The 18,502-nt window shown below is 34.8% G+C and overlaps 1 protein-coding gene across 1 annotated transcript; it reads left to right on the top strand.

The window, feature by feature from the left end:
- Nucleotides 1-844: 844 nt before the first annotated feature.
- LOC145689168 (glutamate receptor ionotropic, delta-2-like) lies at nt 845-2,695 on the top strand. The gene has a single exon (XM_081763299.1). The coding sequence runs from the start codon at nt 845-847 to the stop codon at nt 2,693-2,695; it is 1,851 nt and encodes a 616-aa protein (XP_081619425.1).
- Nucleotides 2,696-18,502: the final 15,807 nt, after the last annotated feature.

The raw sequence follows: 18,502 nt of genomic DNA, 5'->3' as shown, positions 1-18,502 counted from the left end.
TAAAGCCTGTACCAGTGATTTGATCGCCAGTTTAGGGAACTATTTGCATTATATCGTTCAGATGTTAATCACCGACATTGACTTCCTGTTTTAGACAATAATGCGACCACTCACACAGTTGAAGCGGTTTCGGCGTTGCTTGAGGAGCATCGGAATGCACTGAATGAATCCTACGAACAGACCGTTTCGTGTAGCTAAGCGTAATTTCTGTGGTACAGAAACACGAATCCGGTGCAGATTTTTGTCTTGATGGTTTATGGAAGTGAGTGATGCACTGCACCAGAAGAGTGTAATTTTTCAGTTACTTCCATTCACAGCCCTGATAACTCTATTCTACATCGCATCAAATATATTTCTACGATTAAAGCTGGTCCAATTGTCATCTTATTCTACTAAGTTGCTATTTTGCACGTTTCCATTACATCGACAAATCTGTATATAATGAATTCTATTTTCTATTGAATCTATGTGGATATATATCACAAAAAGGAGCTATGTAAGATGCTTTTGCGTTGGATAATATTGTTTGAACAATCAGCAGCCACAGAATGTATACTAAAATATCTACAAGATTTTATTTGATTTTTCTTGCTATTCACATCAAAGGAGGGTAGACTGTTAGGCTTTTTACTCAACGGTAAATCTCTATTTGGGATGTGAAAAATATAGTTCTAACTAACAATAGAGTTACTTCATTCTAATGTTATGAGCATACCGGCCCTCAGATCTCACTTCAAAACTACAAACTAACCAGCCAAAACTAGAACGTTTTCTTGTATTGTGCTCCACAATTCATATGAAATAATAATTTATATCTTCTTTTATTTCAGAAATTGACTAACAAATGGTCCAGATAGAGATCTTCAGTGTTATGCTATCAATTGAATTGAATTTTCTCACAGCATATGAATGCGACGCACAGATAACTCCTCCAGAGACTCTCTTGCCTGTGCCTTTGGTGTGCCTATGTGATTTTATTAATATATATTTTCATCAAGAAAATGTGGTTGTAATGACGTCACAACCAACTGAAATAAATTGGAACGAAATTGTGTATTGTATGAGTGCAAACCCAACAACTATTGTAACCAATACTAGTATTATTGAAGATTCTTTTGGAAATGGAAGACGAATAATTATTATCCACAGCAATATGAAGGAATTTTATGAGGTTTTCCTTAGCGTAACCAGAAGCACGTTCTGGTCTTCTGGATCAAGAATCTTAACTCTATTAGCAGATATCCAAGAAGATGACATACTTGATGTGTTTAATTTTATTCTAAAATTTAAACCAAGATTGAATCTAGTTGGTATAATGTTTAAAAATAAGTTAGAGTTATACTCTTATTCGCTGTATTCTCGTTCTACTTGTGGGTATGTAACTGACTTGGTTACACTGGGAGAATGTACGAAAACCCGAAACTTTAAAGAGAATATGGAATTGGAACCAGAATTTACTAACTTAAACAAGTGCCCATTGCGTTTGAGTACTTTTGATTTTCTTCCTTACACGCAAATAAATAATGAAAGTACAAAAGAATTAGGAGGCTTTGAGGGTAAAATAGTAACATCTCTATCAAGGAAAATGAACTTTACTGTTGTAGCTAAACCACCTAAGGATGGTATGAAATGGGGTTTTACCTATGACAATGGTACCACATGTGGTGTGTTAGGTGACGTGGCTTATAGTAGAGCTGATATTGGAGTAGCAGGGCTTGCCATCACACGTGATAGACTTTTAGTAACTGATCCTATATTGACATTTATTTCTAATCAATTTGTGTGGATTGTACCCAAAGCACTGCGAAAAGCTCAGTGGCTTAGCATTATATTGCCCTTTACTATAACTTGTTGGATCATTATTACGACTCTTCAGTTTTCACACATGGTATTACTTCATCAAATTCAGAAGGTATTCTTAAAGCAGACGGAAGTATTTAGTCACAATTGGGCCCTGAATTCCGTGTCCACTCTCCTCGGAATATCGATACCACATCAACCTCACAATTGGTTCCTGAGGAATGTATTCATAATGTGGGTATTCTATTCTCTAATTATATCCACTGCATACCAAAGCTCATTGGTTAGTTTTCTCACGTCTCCTTCTTATCAACGAGACATAAAGACAATGAAGGAACTTGTAGAATCTGGGCTTAAACTCATTTGCTACAGTGCCCTTAGACCATTTTTCTCTGACAGTGAAGATCGAGTTTCTAAATTCATCTACAAAAGCTTAAACACAGATATGTCCTTAGTTGATGCGATTAATCAAACCAGCATTACGAGACATTATGCAATTATAAAAGATGCAGTAACGTCCCAGTATCTCATCAACAGAGAATTTACCACTACAGAGGGTGAAAAAATGCTTCATATTGTGGATGAAGTCATTGTAAATTTTTATATTGTGTTTCTATTAGAAAAATCATCCCTTTTTCAAACATCCATGTCTGATGTATTAATCCGACTGTTTGAGTCAGGGTTGACTTTCAAGTGGCAACAAGATGAAATTAAATCATTTGTTTCAAAAGAAATTACGTCGCAAAATGTAGTTCTTTCTCTACATCATTTACTAGGTGTGTTTATTCTGTTGCTTCTGGGTTTAGTACTTAGTAGTTTTGTATTTGTAGTGGAGAAAATATTGTCCCTATATAGCAAACCGAAATTTTCTGTTAGAACTGTGAAAGTAACGTAGAAGTAATGTCATCCACGAATCTGAATTTATATTAGAAAGTATTATGTGTATTCACGTTAAGTTTCTCGCTTTCAACAACAGCATTTTCAAGATTTTAAGTGGAACCCAGTGAAGAATACTGAGACGTAGTGTCCCTTATATATATCGAAATGTGTAAATGCAGTGAGTGTTGATCGGAGTTTTCTTAATTATTCTGTTACTAAGAACCGATAATTATGAAGTTTAAGACTGTTAGTTCCAGTGAAAAATACTGAGACGTAGTGGCCCTTATAAATCGCAATGTATAAATGCAGTGAGTGTTGATGGGAAATTTATAAATTATCCTGTTACTAAGAACCGATAATTATGAAGTCTAAGACTCTTATTTCCAGTGAGAAATAATGAGACATGTGGCCCTTATAAGTCTGAATGTATAATGCAATAAGTGCTGACGGATCGATATTTTTAGGTAGATGGTGTCCTATGGGCGTTTCCTTTTGAGTGAATAAGAATTTATGTATTTTTAGTTGAAGAGTTGACTGATTTTCCTCATTAAATATATATGTTACGCGTCGTAATGAAGGCATTGGAAAATCATTTAGTATAATTCCCCTTTTTTTGTTCTAGGCCACATAGTCACGTGCATATATATATATATATATATATATATATATATATATATATATGAGGGGGGTGGATGCACGTGTGAATAACGAGCGGTAAAACGCTGATTCGCAATTTCAAAGGCTTATTGTTGAGTGAAAGTTTTTGAGTGAAGTAATATATATCCATAAATCGAAAAACTAATATTTCGAAACAATGTTATAAAAATTAAATAATTATGACGAATTGGATTATTAGGTTTACTTGTAGATGAACTAACGGTCTACTGAAACAAATGCCAAGTTTCTTCTATATTTATCATCTCTAATTGGAAATGTGTATGTGGTTTTGATATGTTACGTGTTGGAATGTTGACAAGCAATAACACTTTTTGGGAAGAATTACAGTGCAAGGCAGTGTAATACAACGTACTTTCTTTGGACGACAAGCAACTAGATTTACAATATTACACGTTGTTGACTAATTATTGAATATTTTGCATAACAGCACACGAAAGACGGACAATTTACGAGATTCAAATTCTTGGTCGTTACCTCTCGTCGAAATTTTTTCAAATGAATTTTCGAGTCTTTTTTTATTTATACATAATTGGATTGAGTTTATTTAGGGCTGGCGAAGGGCAGTCAATAGTGGATATACTTTCGTTAATTCTTTATTTATTTCATACCAGAGCACAAGTCTCCCCTTTTTTTACTAGTATTTCTGTTTCTAATCATTGTATTAGCTGTAATTGTTGGAACTTCAGAGTGTCATGCCCCTACGATTGGGAGTTCTAGCAATGTTTCGGCCTAAAACAAGTTGCAGGCAGAAAATTATTTTTTATTTAATTTCTTCTATTTTGGGTACCCTACTTGATATTTTCAGTATTTTCTTTCTCCCCTTTTGAGCTATGCTCTTAATCTTAATCTGAGTTCCTTCTCTTCGATGCTGTTGTGGTGTCGGACAATTTTTGTTGTAGATTTTTTTTTTTTCAAAATTAAGACACCGAAATCACCCTCTAGCATATACTGACCGTGACTTTGGTGGACTAGGCACGATAATGGTGGAAATTTAATAAATCTTTCTTTCTTTGTGAGATTCCATCTAGAATACAGACTTGCATGTTTCTCACTAAAGGACTCTATGTGAGCATATTTTGAGACCAAAACGTTTTGGCCTATTGAGATAAAATTTTGGCTTTAAAATCAAGGCTTTTCGTAGATTTTTCTTGGGCCCGAATACCATTTTCGGTAGCATCTTTCTTCCATTTTTCTTATGACGCCTATATTCTGTCTCTGCGACTTTCCTCTTGAATTCTTATTTCTTCGAAATAATTTATTCCTACTACTTCCCCTTCTCCTTTACGATGTCTTAGCTTTAGCTACTCCACAGACGATAATATTCAGTGACGAATTATTCAGGTCTTTTAGTGCTAGTTATGCATGTACGTATTTATTTACGGAGCTATCTATATACTTATGGTATATATTTACGATGTGTAGTTAACCTAGTCCCAATTCATTTCGGTTTTTCGGTGATTTTTTTTTAAAAATTACTTTCCATACTAATTGTGAGGCGTGATACTTCCATGGGTCAGACACCTTTTGTAATATATCTAGGGGACATTCATTTTCGCAGCCAATGTGTTCTTTTCCTGTTTCGATTGTTAGCATTTGAGATTCTATGGTCCGGACGGATGGTTTTTGTGCTTCTATTTTCTCAGTCAGTACTCTTGTGGGCCCACAACACTCAGTAGTAAGGTATATCATTTTATGATATTTCGGAGATAATGATTTTGAAAACTTTAATGTAGTATTTGGAATGGTCTTCTTTTCGTTTAAAGTCTTGAATAATTATTTTTAAAATTATTTACTGTACATCCATCGACCTGCTGCCCACGTCATATTCTACATGAAAGTATTTTAGAGTACACACAGTGCACACATATTCCTATATTAATGTTTTATTTTTATTTTTTTATATACCGCTGAAATCAATGCATGTGATTGTGGATGTAAAATATCTATGCCATAACACTGTGTAAACTAATTATTACTAAACAGCATGTATGGGAATACAGGTAGTTTAACAGGTTACGATGATGTATTTGTGAACCAAGCAGTTAAATCATGATAGAATGAATTATCCCATTTACTCCTCCCCCATCTTTTCTAATCTGTTAACAATTATCCAAACCGTATGTAATTCTCATCAGTGTAATCTAAAGATGGAAGTACATGAATTAGAGAAAATTTAGTAATTTTATTTTCGAAATACAATTAATATCGACTCTGTTAGAGGCACATTATGAGTAACATTTAGTTCCAAATGGAGGTAATTCGCAAAGTTATATTTGAAAGTTCCTTGGTACAAGTAGAAATCCCATCCGAAACTATTTATCCTGGAAGCAAATAACTGAGATGAATATATTGAAACTCAAATCCCTGAAGAGACGAATATTACCCAATTTGTGACTGTATAGGCTGTTACTTCTTTTACAGTATTAAAATAAAATTTGTGATCATTTAACGTAGAACTAAACTTAAACGTAAATAGATTGCTGGATGCAACAAATTAAATGGACACTAAACTAGCGCAATGTGAATATTGTACTTTTCATTAAAATTTTTGAGCCGAAAGGACTCATGTAAGGATTTTTAAAATAATGATTCGACCGTGTTAAGGTCATGTCCCTCTTCGAGGATAAAGGAAAATTTGTCTCCTTATCTCAAAGGATGTTAGACCTTCAGTAGCTAGAATATTTTTATTTATTTATTTTTGTATTGGCCACATTTATTTTTGATTATACCATAAGCATTATTTTGTACTAAATCATATCTAAGCGTTCGTGATAGAATAATTTTTGTATATGTTATCGACCACTGTAATGCTTGAAAATTCCGATACATAGGTTTTGAATATCAAAGTATGTATGTTTTAACAACGTATTTGATTGCCAGAGATAACACAAAAAGACTAAAATTCAAGTGTTACAATCTTTCATGAAAGAATCTATGAACTTTGGTGTAATATTTAACGATAATAGTATTGTCACTTTCAAATGGATATTATTTTGGTTTTAGATTTCTTGTCCTTCTTTCTCTTTTCTTTCTTATTGATTGTAATAAAGATTTGTCAAACTGTAGTTAGTGTCTCTCCTTTATGAGAAACTATATAACTAACCTGATATGTCTCAATACTTATCGTTTTGGGAGTGAATGGTAGCATGTGTGTGATTTAGTTTTAAGTATAGGAACCTAAAATGGTATTAAGAAATTGAATTTATTTATTGTTCAAATATGAAACAGTCAACTTACAGGTATTTCTATAAGTTCAAGGTCATCAATAATCTACAATAAATTCTTAGTATGATAATTTATTTTTTGGTGAACAATTGTGGCACTTCAACCCTATTGAAGGTAAGTAAATGGAAACCAGTGACGATGGTCACCAAATCTTTTAGAATCCACCGAGAACTTCAAATGCATTTCAGCTTGACAATACTCACTTATGGATATATTTTATCTCTTTGATTTGCCCTCCTTAATTTTCAATACTTATCCAAATTTCAACCAAGTTGTGCAAGCTTGTTATACAAAGCAAATCCGCTTATGAACAATTAGTACAGAAAGTGATATAGTCTTTTCGATCAACTGGACTAGGTCTGAGCAAACCAAGTTAGAGGATTTACTTGGATCTAGGCCAGTACAGTATGGGCTAACATGTGTTCAATTGTAACGGGTTTAAAGTTAAATTTCTTTTGGGATCTTACACGAAGATCGATAGGGATATTCCACATATGCAATACATTATTGGCTATCAACTATATTTCAATAAGTATTCCATTAACTTATTCTTTTCTTTTCTTACCCCTTTCTAACAATTTGTATCTCATGTGTTACTTGCAATTCTTTCTTATCATCGTTTCCTTTATCTCCTATTCTTTCTTAATGAATTATTCCTCTAGAAGTCATTTCAGTCTTCTTCTTCCTCCGCGTCTTTCTTCTTACGTTAGCTTTATTTTCTCTTCCTATTTTCTAATGTAAAAAGTTGTTAAGTGTGTCTTTATTGTCGTGTATTATAATACGCGGTCTTCTATTTTGATTAAGTAAAATCTTCTGAAGTCTGATGACCACTTTAGGCAAAAAGAATAGTGAGCTTTCACTTTTCATGTAATAGGATGTAATTTTAAACTCGAAACAACAAATTTATTTACTTTTTATTAACTTTTTACACAATTACGACAAGTTCCCTTTTTTCTTTCGTATAAACGACTTACAAAAACTATAACGACCCAATTTTTATCTTTCTACATATGTCTACGTGTGTATGCTGCACTACAAACCACGTCTTGATTTCCCCCTTATTTGTCTATATACATTTAATTCGGTTTCTTCTTCCTCTCTTCTCTATTTTCGTGATTGCTACCACATTTCTTCAGAAAAGTCTAGTACCCTTAAGAACAGGTTTTTTCCACTGAAAATAAAAAAGGAACATATTTGCTATTTTCTGAGTACTGTCTCTGTAAGCAATTTCGTTACGATCTTGTATGTATTCAGGTACTTCCGAACTACTTTCATTAGAAATATTAACTTTCGCGGTCAAAAGTTCGGAATACCCTGTTAAAAGGGAAATAGGAATCATGTATTTTCATATTTTATATCTTCAACGTCTGTGGGAATTTCATTCGATTCGCTTTACTTGTTCCCGTGCTTCCAACTTTTAGGTGAGGATTTTTGTGACCATGAATCGTTTCTGTCTAGAAATTTATGTGTACTCTTTTTGTAAGCATTTTCCTTAAAACCTTCCACACATTTTGTAGCCCGACCGGGGTTCGATTCTCATATTCGTGCAGTTAATTTTATATTTAAAGCGGACTTAGTGGTTAGAACAATCAAGTAGTTCACTCTGCAGGTGGTAGTGGTTAGGATAAAAGTCATGCAAGCCTCCAAACTAAATCACACACCCAATATAAGCTCAAGCTGAGGTTGCACTCGCGCGTACCCACCGTCTTCGGCATGCCCGTTTTAGGTTCACAGAGTGTACACAAATACCTGTACGTAATACTAACCACTCCTGTAGTGATTCATGCAAGAGACGATGAAAAGATAACTGAAAACAAAACAAATACATAAGATTAATTTTATTCGATCAAAAACAATTCACATGTTAAGTTACTTACGTATACCCCTTTCAAATAAATTTCTGTTGACAAATCACTTTTATTATATTTTCAAACCTTTTAGCCCATTTTGAATTTCAATAAAAAACTTAGAAAATGACGAAGAATATATTTAATATGAAATGATAGATTTTTGCCGGCGTATTATAAGCTTGGTGATACACGACCACCTAAAACATATTAAATTACTGAACACCACTTTACTGCACAACTATAATAGGGGATTTGACCGGGGGGGGGAGAAGAACTTTTAGTAATTCCATGTAGCAGAGTTTCTTGCAACTTTATCTTCTTATTCTAATGATAGTTTTCTAGCTCTATTCTGATTACTTTGGTTCACCTTTTCCCCTTATGAAGTATGTGATAAAATCACTCAACATTAAATTAATTGATAACACAGCAGCTGGAATTGTTCTTTTAAATAACTCATACTATCTTACCATAAGTATCGACGTACTTGATTGTGAAGATTAAATTTTCTTCTTGATGAAACACGTACATTACTAGTTTTTACGATGTGCGTTTAAGTGACTTTGAGTAATCTGCATTATTTTAACATACGTTCAATAATTTTCGTTAAAATTTTATGTAAAAAAAACAGTATTAACCATCGTTCACATTTGCATAATTAATTCTACGACACTTTGAGCGATAATTCATTAATATAGAGATTTTCTTAACACGCGATTCACCTCTTGGTTCATTTACTTCACCATGGCGTCCCAATGCTCATCTTCGCGCCTTCAGCACCAAGCGTCTGTATTCTTACGCTTATTGACGGCAAACAGAAATATTAAAATATTAATGCGAAATATTCTTTTACAGGTAATACGCACATTGACGAGTTTTACACTTATTCGCCATTAAAACAACTAAACTAAAGTACTAAAAATTGTAGGAATAAACGTCGATTTCTCTGGAATTGACTGAACTACTTTTTCAAAAGATTACAGCCACTTCACAGTTCATTGTCTTCTGAGCAGGTAATGCAAGTCACCACTGCACAGCGTTGCTAACACGTTGAAAAAGAGAGAACCATGCCATAAGGTTTGCGTCAAGGTATTGTGCAGAGAGCCTTATTCCATTTCTGATAGGACTAACTGGGGAATTTAAAATGGAATGGGAGTAAGGGAGGACACACGCTTACAATTTTCTTTACTTCGTAACTACCTTCATTATTGACTTTTGTATTTCGTGGTCATAAGTTTGAAAGGGCCTATGGCGCTCCAAACTGTTTGTCATAGAAAATACGAAATATTCTATTATTTTATGTCTATTATGCGTATGGGCAATTACATTTGCTTTGGTCTATTTCTCCCTGCACATGTAGTACCCCTCAAATTTTGAATGGAAGCTTTTGCCCCAACAACCTTTTCTCGCTCTTTCTCTTTCGTAGAAAAAAATCCGTATTCGTATATTTCATGACTAGTATCTACCTTCCAAAGTGCACCTAAAGCCAGTTATATATAATCAAATATTGTATCATAGGTTTCAGCAAAGTGGAATTTGAACGTGTACGCTACCATCTTCTATGCAACTTTTGGGTTGGTTACAACATTGGCATAACTGTTCTAAAATAAAACATGTTCAATTCCTGTACAACGTTGCATCAAAGAAGACAAACGAAAATCACTGTGCGTTGGCACTAAATGTGGACACGGGGACCTTATTGATGCCTACAAGCAGCATCCTTTTTTGTATAAGTGTAATGGTAAAGAATATTACAATAAATACAAACGCAAATAAGCCTTGAAAAAAAGTGGCTGAAGTTAGGCTGACGAGGTCAGAAACTACAGGTTAGTGAGCGTTCACATTTCACATGCAGGGTTCAGATTTCCAATTTACCGTTTATTTTAAGAACTTCCTCAAGCGAGTACTGCGTTGCACTCTATGCCTACCAACAAATGTAACATTTGAACGAAGAAATGTAAACAAATGAGCAACAAAATTAAGTTTTGTATTTAAACGTTCTAGTGCGTGCAAAAGTTTTAGCCATCTTATTTGACCAAATGACTAACAAAGATATGTTTTATAAACATTTGGTGGAAAACTATAACCATGTATAATGAACTTAACGCAAAGAACATTATCAAATGTATCTATTCATAAGATCTAGAAACGACAAAAAAATTTTATTCATTTTATTGCGCTACAATCACGAATTATTTAGCGATTGATATCTTTCCATTAAGAAACAGAACAGTTCATTTATTTCTGAAATACACGAAGTCCCTTAAATCTAATTTCAGGGTCAGAGTATAACGGCTACCACAATTACATCATTTTCTCGGAGTAATACAAAACTGTATAGTAGAATCTATATTTAGTACACATACGCACTAAAGATTAAAAACGTGACCCAAAACGTTGGTGCAATACGCTTGTGCTCTAAAGTTCCCATTTGAAATGTCAAATTGTTTTGTCAAATAACCAGTAATATTCATTTGTTATGAAATGTTTATTGTTGTAAGTGCAGAATACATAATATAAAGTTTAATTATGATAAGATTTGAGATCCCAGCAGGCCCGAAACCAGCCACAGAAGTTTGGGGGGGAAGCATGCATATGTTAGGGGGGCAAGTCATTAAAAATTATCTTACAAATATCTATATTCTGTTTTCTGTATTAATAATACCATTTTGTAATCAGGCCTCAAGGGACCACGAAAAGTTTAGGGGGGCAGGCCCCCTAGCACTCCCTTTGGTTGCGGGTCTGGAGCCCAGAGTGAACTATTTCGACTTTAAGAATAATAGAAGTATTGAAGGTTTCTATATTGAGAGATATGATGTCAGCAATGCAACTAGGCTAGGCGAGAGCTCATGTGGTTCGGATTCCATGTTAATTAGTAGGTCCACGTCTCATATACCCTTGCTGCTCAAAGGGACGTTAAACTCAAAATCAACTCAATGCAACTAGGCTAGTTGACGCCCGGGACAAGAACTCGCCTTAGCCCCCATCCAATCAAACGAAAACGCTCCCCGACTACACATGATCTTGGCGTCACACAGTAATTCTCCTATTCCACTTTTTCTTTCAAATGATAAACCTTAATTTCAAAATTGCACTACATTAAATAATTTGAGAGTAGCATGTTTGGCATATTCTTATAATCTTTTCATAATAACTACAAATTACAATGTGTTTGGGATTGTACGCGTAATGGAATGTGCACATACAACGATATTGTATATTTGACATCTGTGAATTACTTATATTTCTAATTATAGTTATTTTGGGCAACGGTGCTTAAAAGTGCACAATCTGTTGTTAAGAAGAAGAAGAAAACGATAGAATATATGTGGAGATAGATAAAATAATCATGTAATGAGAGTTGCTGTAACAAGATATAGTTATTTCGCGTTTCTATGACAACAGAAGAAAGATTTTTCATGGAGTTTTTTGAATAAAAGTTAATTGTGATATGCATTTGATGTGCCTAATTTCTGTTGCAATTACGAGTAAAAATTAAGGTGCTGGATCGTGTTGACTTACTCAAACTGTGGGCAATAATCGTAACAGAAAGGTAAAAGAATTTTAACGTTAAGTTAGAAATATAGTCTGAAACGTTACACACACGTGTAGAATGAATCAACAGTCTGTTGCTTAAGAATATAATATTTAATTATGACAAACGGTCAAGCTGTTGTCTCGACTATTATATTCGGACATTTTACAAATCTCTCAATTGGTTTTAAATTAAATGGAAACAAAAGGCTGGAACTAAACTTTGCGGGCTCTTTTGGCTACGAAGGTTTCTACAATGTTCTCAAAAGAAAGCTTTGAAGCTAGCTTATGCTCTATGAATATGATGCTAAGGTTGGTGAGTCGTTGTTGTCCTGTTAAGTTTCTCAGGTAATTTTTTGATGATCTTTAGTTTGCTAAAACTCCTTTCCTTGCCTTATAGTGAAAATAAATATTTGTCCAGTTTTGTGCCCTTCAATCCAATACCCGGGGCACAAACTTCTTTGCACCCCACTAGTTACGTCAGTGTATGATGTACATTTTTTTGTATTATTAAGAAAGAAATATACCTGAAGATATTATAGCATTTGACAAAGTTGACTTGACAGATACGTACGACTTAAGCAACGTATCTTAAACAAAATAATTTTGTAGAAAACTAAAAACTGTAGGGATAATCATTGATTATGGAAATAAAACGATGGATTCATAGTCCTAACAAGTGATGTGGTGGCAAAAAGAAATAAAACTGAAATCAAGAAGTTACTATAACCTTTCTTTTTTTTTTTTTTTTTTTTTTTTGTCTTAAGTTTTTGTTTCGGAAGATGAGTCAATCCATATGAAGTGATCCAGAGCAGGTTGCATAAATAGATGTAACGCAATATTGTGAACATATTGACTTTCATAACTCGGATTGGATTTCAATGACACTTTGCTGATACATTGAGTGCCTTAATACCGCGATCCAGTTCTACGATGGGTGTCGTGGGTGCAAGAGGGAGCTAACCTCCTCTCCTATATAAACGTGGCAATGACCATGGAGATAGGAAAACTGAACAAAAGTCACTCGCAAGCTTTCGCACAACTGAATACTAACGAAGGCGGCCCTAATTGCTGAACCATGCGTAGTTTTTGAGATCTAGCATGAAAAATATCCAAATATTTATTTTTTTCGGGCTACGACCATCGTCACTCAGTTGGTTTCTTCGTGTTTTTACCGTGTCCTAATATTTTTCTTCATGTAATATCAGTCCTGATTTCTTTGCAATAGTTTATTCACATAAAGAATTACTTTGTGGCCTAAGCGGCAATTTTCAGCACTTTGCCCTCCTGAGACATTAAGCCCCAAAATCGCATAAAAATTGCAAACTTCAAATTTCGGACTCGCATAAGTCTACAATGTCAGTAGTATCATAGCTCTGGATATTTCTACAGAGTCCTTACATGCAATGGTATTGAGCACAAAACTTATGTGCCTCCCACTTTATGCCATTCCAACATACAGCCCCTTTAAAAGTGTAAAAGTGTAATCACCTTTTTCTGGTGATTTCATGTATTGGTTTGCTACCCGGCATATTTATTTAAAAGCAAGAGTATATATTCTCCGTATACCTCAGTCTCTCCTCTAAACGTTCGTTTTTGTTTGGTGTTCATCTGCTTCATAGATTCTGAGCAACTGTAATTTTTGTACACGCCTGCAAAATGCAAAAGTTGGCACTCCACCGACACCTTTCAGGAACATTTGTACATAAGATAACGTGAATGCTGTTATTGACCTTCTCTTGCACAAGGTTGGTCACACTCAAACATTTATAATTTTCGAAGATGGTCGAGTAACCACTTTCACCATTTTTGGACCACTTCAGATTGATTGATCCAGATTAGATGTGAGAAGTTGTTCCTGGCAAGTTTATGTCAATGTTCTTACTGCTTCTAACATAAAGTTTTGCGCCCTGCTGGTCTGATGGCCATCATCGTGCGCCTTTGTTGCATGCGATTCTCAGTTTGAGTTCCGCTGTGAAAACCTTTAAACTTGAACACATAATAGTAGCACTACCAGTATTTCCAGATTAAACTGTAGGTCTTCGTCTCGTGTGGGCTCGGGGATGAAAAAGAACGTTAAGCAGTAAGGAACCAATCAAATTATGTGTTCTTAATGATGCAATTCCAAACTGAATTAGTACACTGAGAAAAAAAGGACTGGGATTTCCGTGTGGATACATCGTATTTACGCGGGTGCGCTCCTTAAGTAATGTAATTTCATGTATAAAAGTACAGCAAGTGGGAACACCATGCCAAGTCTGGAGTTCGGCGTCGAACTAGACTCGCTATGATTGGATAATTTTATTCACATGATTGGTTTCGTGTGGAAAACTATTACTCTCGTAAGGTAGGGAGTCACAGATTTAGAAAGAAGCAGGACGGAACAATCGTAGGAAGGTGGTAACAACATTATATACGTAAGTTACCACCGTCGGAATGGGTATGGCGTTAATTCTAGATTTGAAATGGTGGTCCTACAATACAAAATTTTCGCTGGACGGTGGTGTAGACAGTACTACGGATGAAACAACATTACTTAATGAGGTGACGCGCGTAACCTGGTAAAAACAGCATTTACATGCCGACTGGAGTATGCATTTCTCTCAGTGTATATTTTGTTATACTCAGATTTCACTTTTTTTTTTTGTAAGTTGTGTACTGGTAACGTATAGCTTTGAATGAGACCTGAATATGACTAATGAAGTAAGGATTTGTGTGTAGGGAAAAAGTTGAATATTTTCATATAGTTAGATTCGTTCATGTTGTCATCGCCTAATTACCTTCGCTTCATAAAGAATCTTTTCATTACTCAACTTTACAATAATTATTGTTTCTGTTATGAGTGTCTGGAGTTTTTATTCCCGATTATTTACAATTCTTATCTAATAGATTTCAAGATTTTGTGAATTCGTAAGTGTGAAATAGTGACTTAAAAAAACGTTAATTTCCTATATTATCTATACACAATAGACCATTAACAAAACTAGTATTTTATGTACCAAAAATGATATTATTACTATTATTACACTGGTGTGAGAAACTTAAGGATGAACGTGAGTTTCGCATGGTGTGTCACTCCTAAGGGTATAGATTGATGAAACTTGAGCTGTATATAGAACGTAAATGAAATGAAATGAAATCTTTTATGAAATGGAATAAAAGTTTTACGTCCCACGCTTATGCCGGTTAGGGGTTGATTTTTCAGAAAAAATCCGGTTTTACCCGATTGTTCCGGTTCAGGTGCATGATATGGACATATGAGTGGTACCGGTGGAAAGGGGTAGGTATACTGAAGAAAATGAAATTTGAACCATGACTCTAGGGCAAACAGTAATGATGCAATAAATTTTTATAATATGTGTATATACGCGTATATATAGGACCTGAATTCAGACTTTCAACAATTCTTCCGCCCTTTGTTTTCAAGATACAAGATTGAAATTTTGCACACGTATTATATACATAATAACGTATTATCTTTATATATATATATATATATATAAAATCAGATCCCTACGTGAACCCAGGCCCGGGCTAGAGGGGCAGAGTGTTTTGGCGGGAATATTTAAAAATATGGGTTTTTATCAAAGTTTTCGGTTCAGGTGTACGATACGGCCATGTGAGTGGTACCGTTGGAAAAGTCTCGTTATAGTGAAGAGGATGGTGTTTGAATCATAACTCTAGGCGAAATAGTAGTGACGTAATACATTTTTATATATATATATATATATATATATATATATATATATATATATATATATATATATATATATATATATATATATATATATATATATATGTGTGTGTGTGTGTGTGTGTGTGTGTGTGTGTGTGTGTGTGTGAAAAACATGGATATCACCTTCAGACTTTCAAAAATTTCTACCGACCTTAGTTTTTAAGATATTACATTGAACTTTTGCACACATATTACGTAGATAACAATGTATTTATTTTTTTGAAAGAACAGATTCCTACGTGAAACCAGGCCTGGGCCAGAGGAGCGCAAAACTTTCAAAAAAAAGTTCTTTTTCGAAAAATTTCTCGATTTTTCCGTTTCCGGCATATAATACGGACAAGCAAGTGGTACCGTTAGAAAGTCAATCAAAAGAAACGAGGATGAACCATAATCCTACGATAAATAGTAAGGAAGCAGTAGCTGTTTGACTGAAAGCCTAAAATTACCTTAAAAAGTGGAAATCTTAAAAAGGAAATCTTGAATCTCCCTCACATTAAAAAAAAAAAAAAAAAAAGAGTGGAATATTCCTTAAAAGCATGTATAATCAGGCACAGACACGTATGTTTAGCAACGTGCTTCCATGTTGCTTGCAACGTTCGTAATGAGTTGTTGTGGTATTGTGTTCCATTCTCCCACCAGCGCTGTTGAATGATTATTGGTTGACATATACGTCCTACAAGATCACTTCTCATAGCGTCTCAAAGTCCTCGATGGGATTCAACTCGGGGTATCAAGCATTTAAATTTATTCGTCAAATATCCTCTCCTTTCATGAGTTCCATCACCTGCACTGTTGGAAGCGGTTGCTCGTTATCATCCACAAAGAAGAAGTTGGAGCCAGCTGCACACAAATGGAGAAGGAGTATATTGTCACAATAACGTTCGCAGATGAGCGTAACGCGTTGGAAAAAAAAAACTAGAAGTTGGTATTCTCATGCAACATTTTGTCTCTCACACAAGAACACAGTACCACCAAAATAATCATGTTCAGTAATGTTCTTGGATTCCCTGCTTGTTCCCACCTCTCATCAGATGAGCGTACATCTAGAATCATTCAAACCGAACTCACTCTCATCGGACAAACCAACGCGATTTCACTCATCCTCGGTCCAGTCGTGATGTTATTGTTCCATCACACGGTGCAAACGCAACGGAATAAAACGTAATTGCTGTCAGATAAAGAAACTACATGTAGACAATCGACGTTCACTACGGAGTACGACATTTGGATGTCTTACAGAGCTCTTTTTTTAAAATTGCACTCGATGCTTGACGTCGATTTTTTCTTGCTTGTTGTACAATGTAGCGGTCTTCCACTGCTGTAGTTAACCCTGGTCGACCACCGCCTCTCCTTTGCACAACACTGCATGTAGTTCGGAACACTCATTATGCACGTAAAACAATCCAGTGGGCAATATCAAACTCCAGGACAACACTCGTCACAGTTTGTGCTTCTTTCAGTTTCCCGGTGTGAAGTCATCCAAATGTTGTCTCCGAATCATGGTGCTGTGAGCAACACCGCCACAATACATCTTAATAGCTTTCTGAAAGTTATACACTGTCTCGTCTGTTTCATTCAACTGCATCATGTTGGGGAAGCAGACACATTTGACGCTACGGTCATACTGGATAATTTCAGCGATTTCTGCTTTATGCATTTTATGCTTAAAAATCTTGTTTTTTTTTCTTACAAAATATTTCGCGAACAAGTTTTTCTTTCAAGTTCAAAAGAATAAATTTGATTCATCCTTATTACCTAATTTTAATCGCGACATTTGAGGATTTCTGGAAGGCCTGATGTCTCATGTACAATACATTCTATCTAAATTAACATATACGAAACCTTCTGTGGAACAAATTTTGGAAACTTCATTGGGGCTGGAAGTTAAGTTCAAAATGCTTTCAAAATGTATTATTTAAATGAGTGATTGTTTGTAGTGGAGCATCAGGATCTATCGAAAGATTTTGTTTCTCAAGCAAATAACAACTGTAGATAAATGGTTGAGACTAAATTTGTCGGGATTAGAAACTAATTTCCCTTTCTGCTATTAGCATGCTATTTAATATTATTAACGGGAAAACCATTTTTCATAAAAAACAGAAACCGGTTTCTTGAAAAAACGAAATCCAAAAAACAGAGATTTCGGTTTTCTCCAAAACTGGTTCTGTTTTTCACCTAAACTGGTTTCGGTTTTCTCTTCTCCAAAACCAGTTCGGTTGTCACCGAAACCAGTTTCGGTGAAAACTAATTTCGAAAACACAAAACTATTTCTGTGGAAACGGAATGTGTTTCCGGAGAACACAGAATACTGTTCTGGTCAGAAATATAACTAATTTTGCAAGAACTGAAACCGGTTTCGATGAAAACAAAATCGATTTTGGATAAAACGGAAACCGGTTTTGAAGAAAACTGAAACCGGATTCCGTAGAAAACCGAACCTGTTTCGGAGAAAACCGATAGCCGACTCCCTCCTTTAAGTTTTCGCAAAGCAATATCTTCTGGTGATTTGTATCTTCCCAGGGAGAGCAAAGACGATGTATACCGACAAGCTGTTCTTAGAAAATGCCTCCAGTTAATTTAATTTGAATTAAACTAAAATAAAATGAAAGCCTAGAAGACGGAGAGGAAAGTTTTAAGCCTTCAAAGTGTTCCTGAGACTTAATATTTCTAAGCAGATTGAACGTTCGGAAGCAAACTCGATAGAGAATAATTGATTCTAGCTTTGCAAGAGGTGTGAACTGTTACTCTGTGCATTATATAGTCATCATAGTAACAATAAAAATCAAGTAAGGAGAGAAATAAT

Source organism: Thermobia domestica, chromosome 7 (genome assembly GCF_964235325.1).
Source record: "Thermobia domestica chromosome 7, izTheDome1.hap1.1, whole genome shotgun sequence".
Taxonomy (NCBI): Eukaryota; Metazoa; Arthropoda; class Insecta; order Zygentoma; family Lepismatidae; genus Thermobia; species Thermobia domestica.
This window is presented reverse-complemented; position numbering and strand designations above follow the sequence as displayed.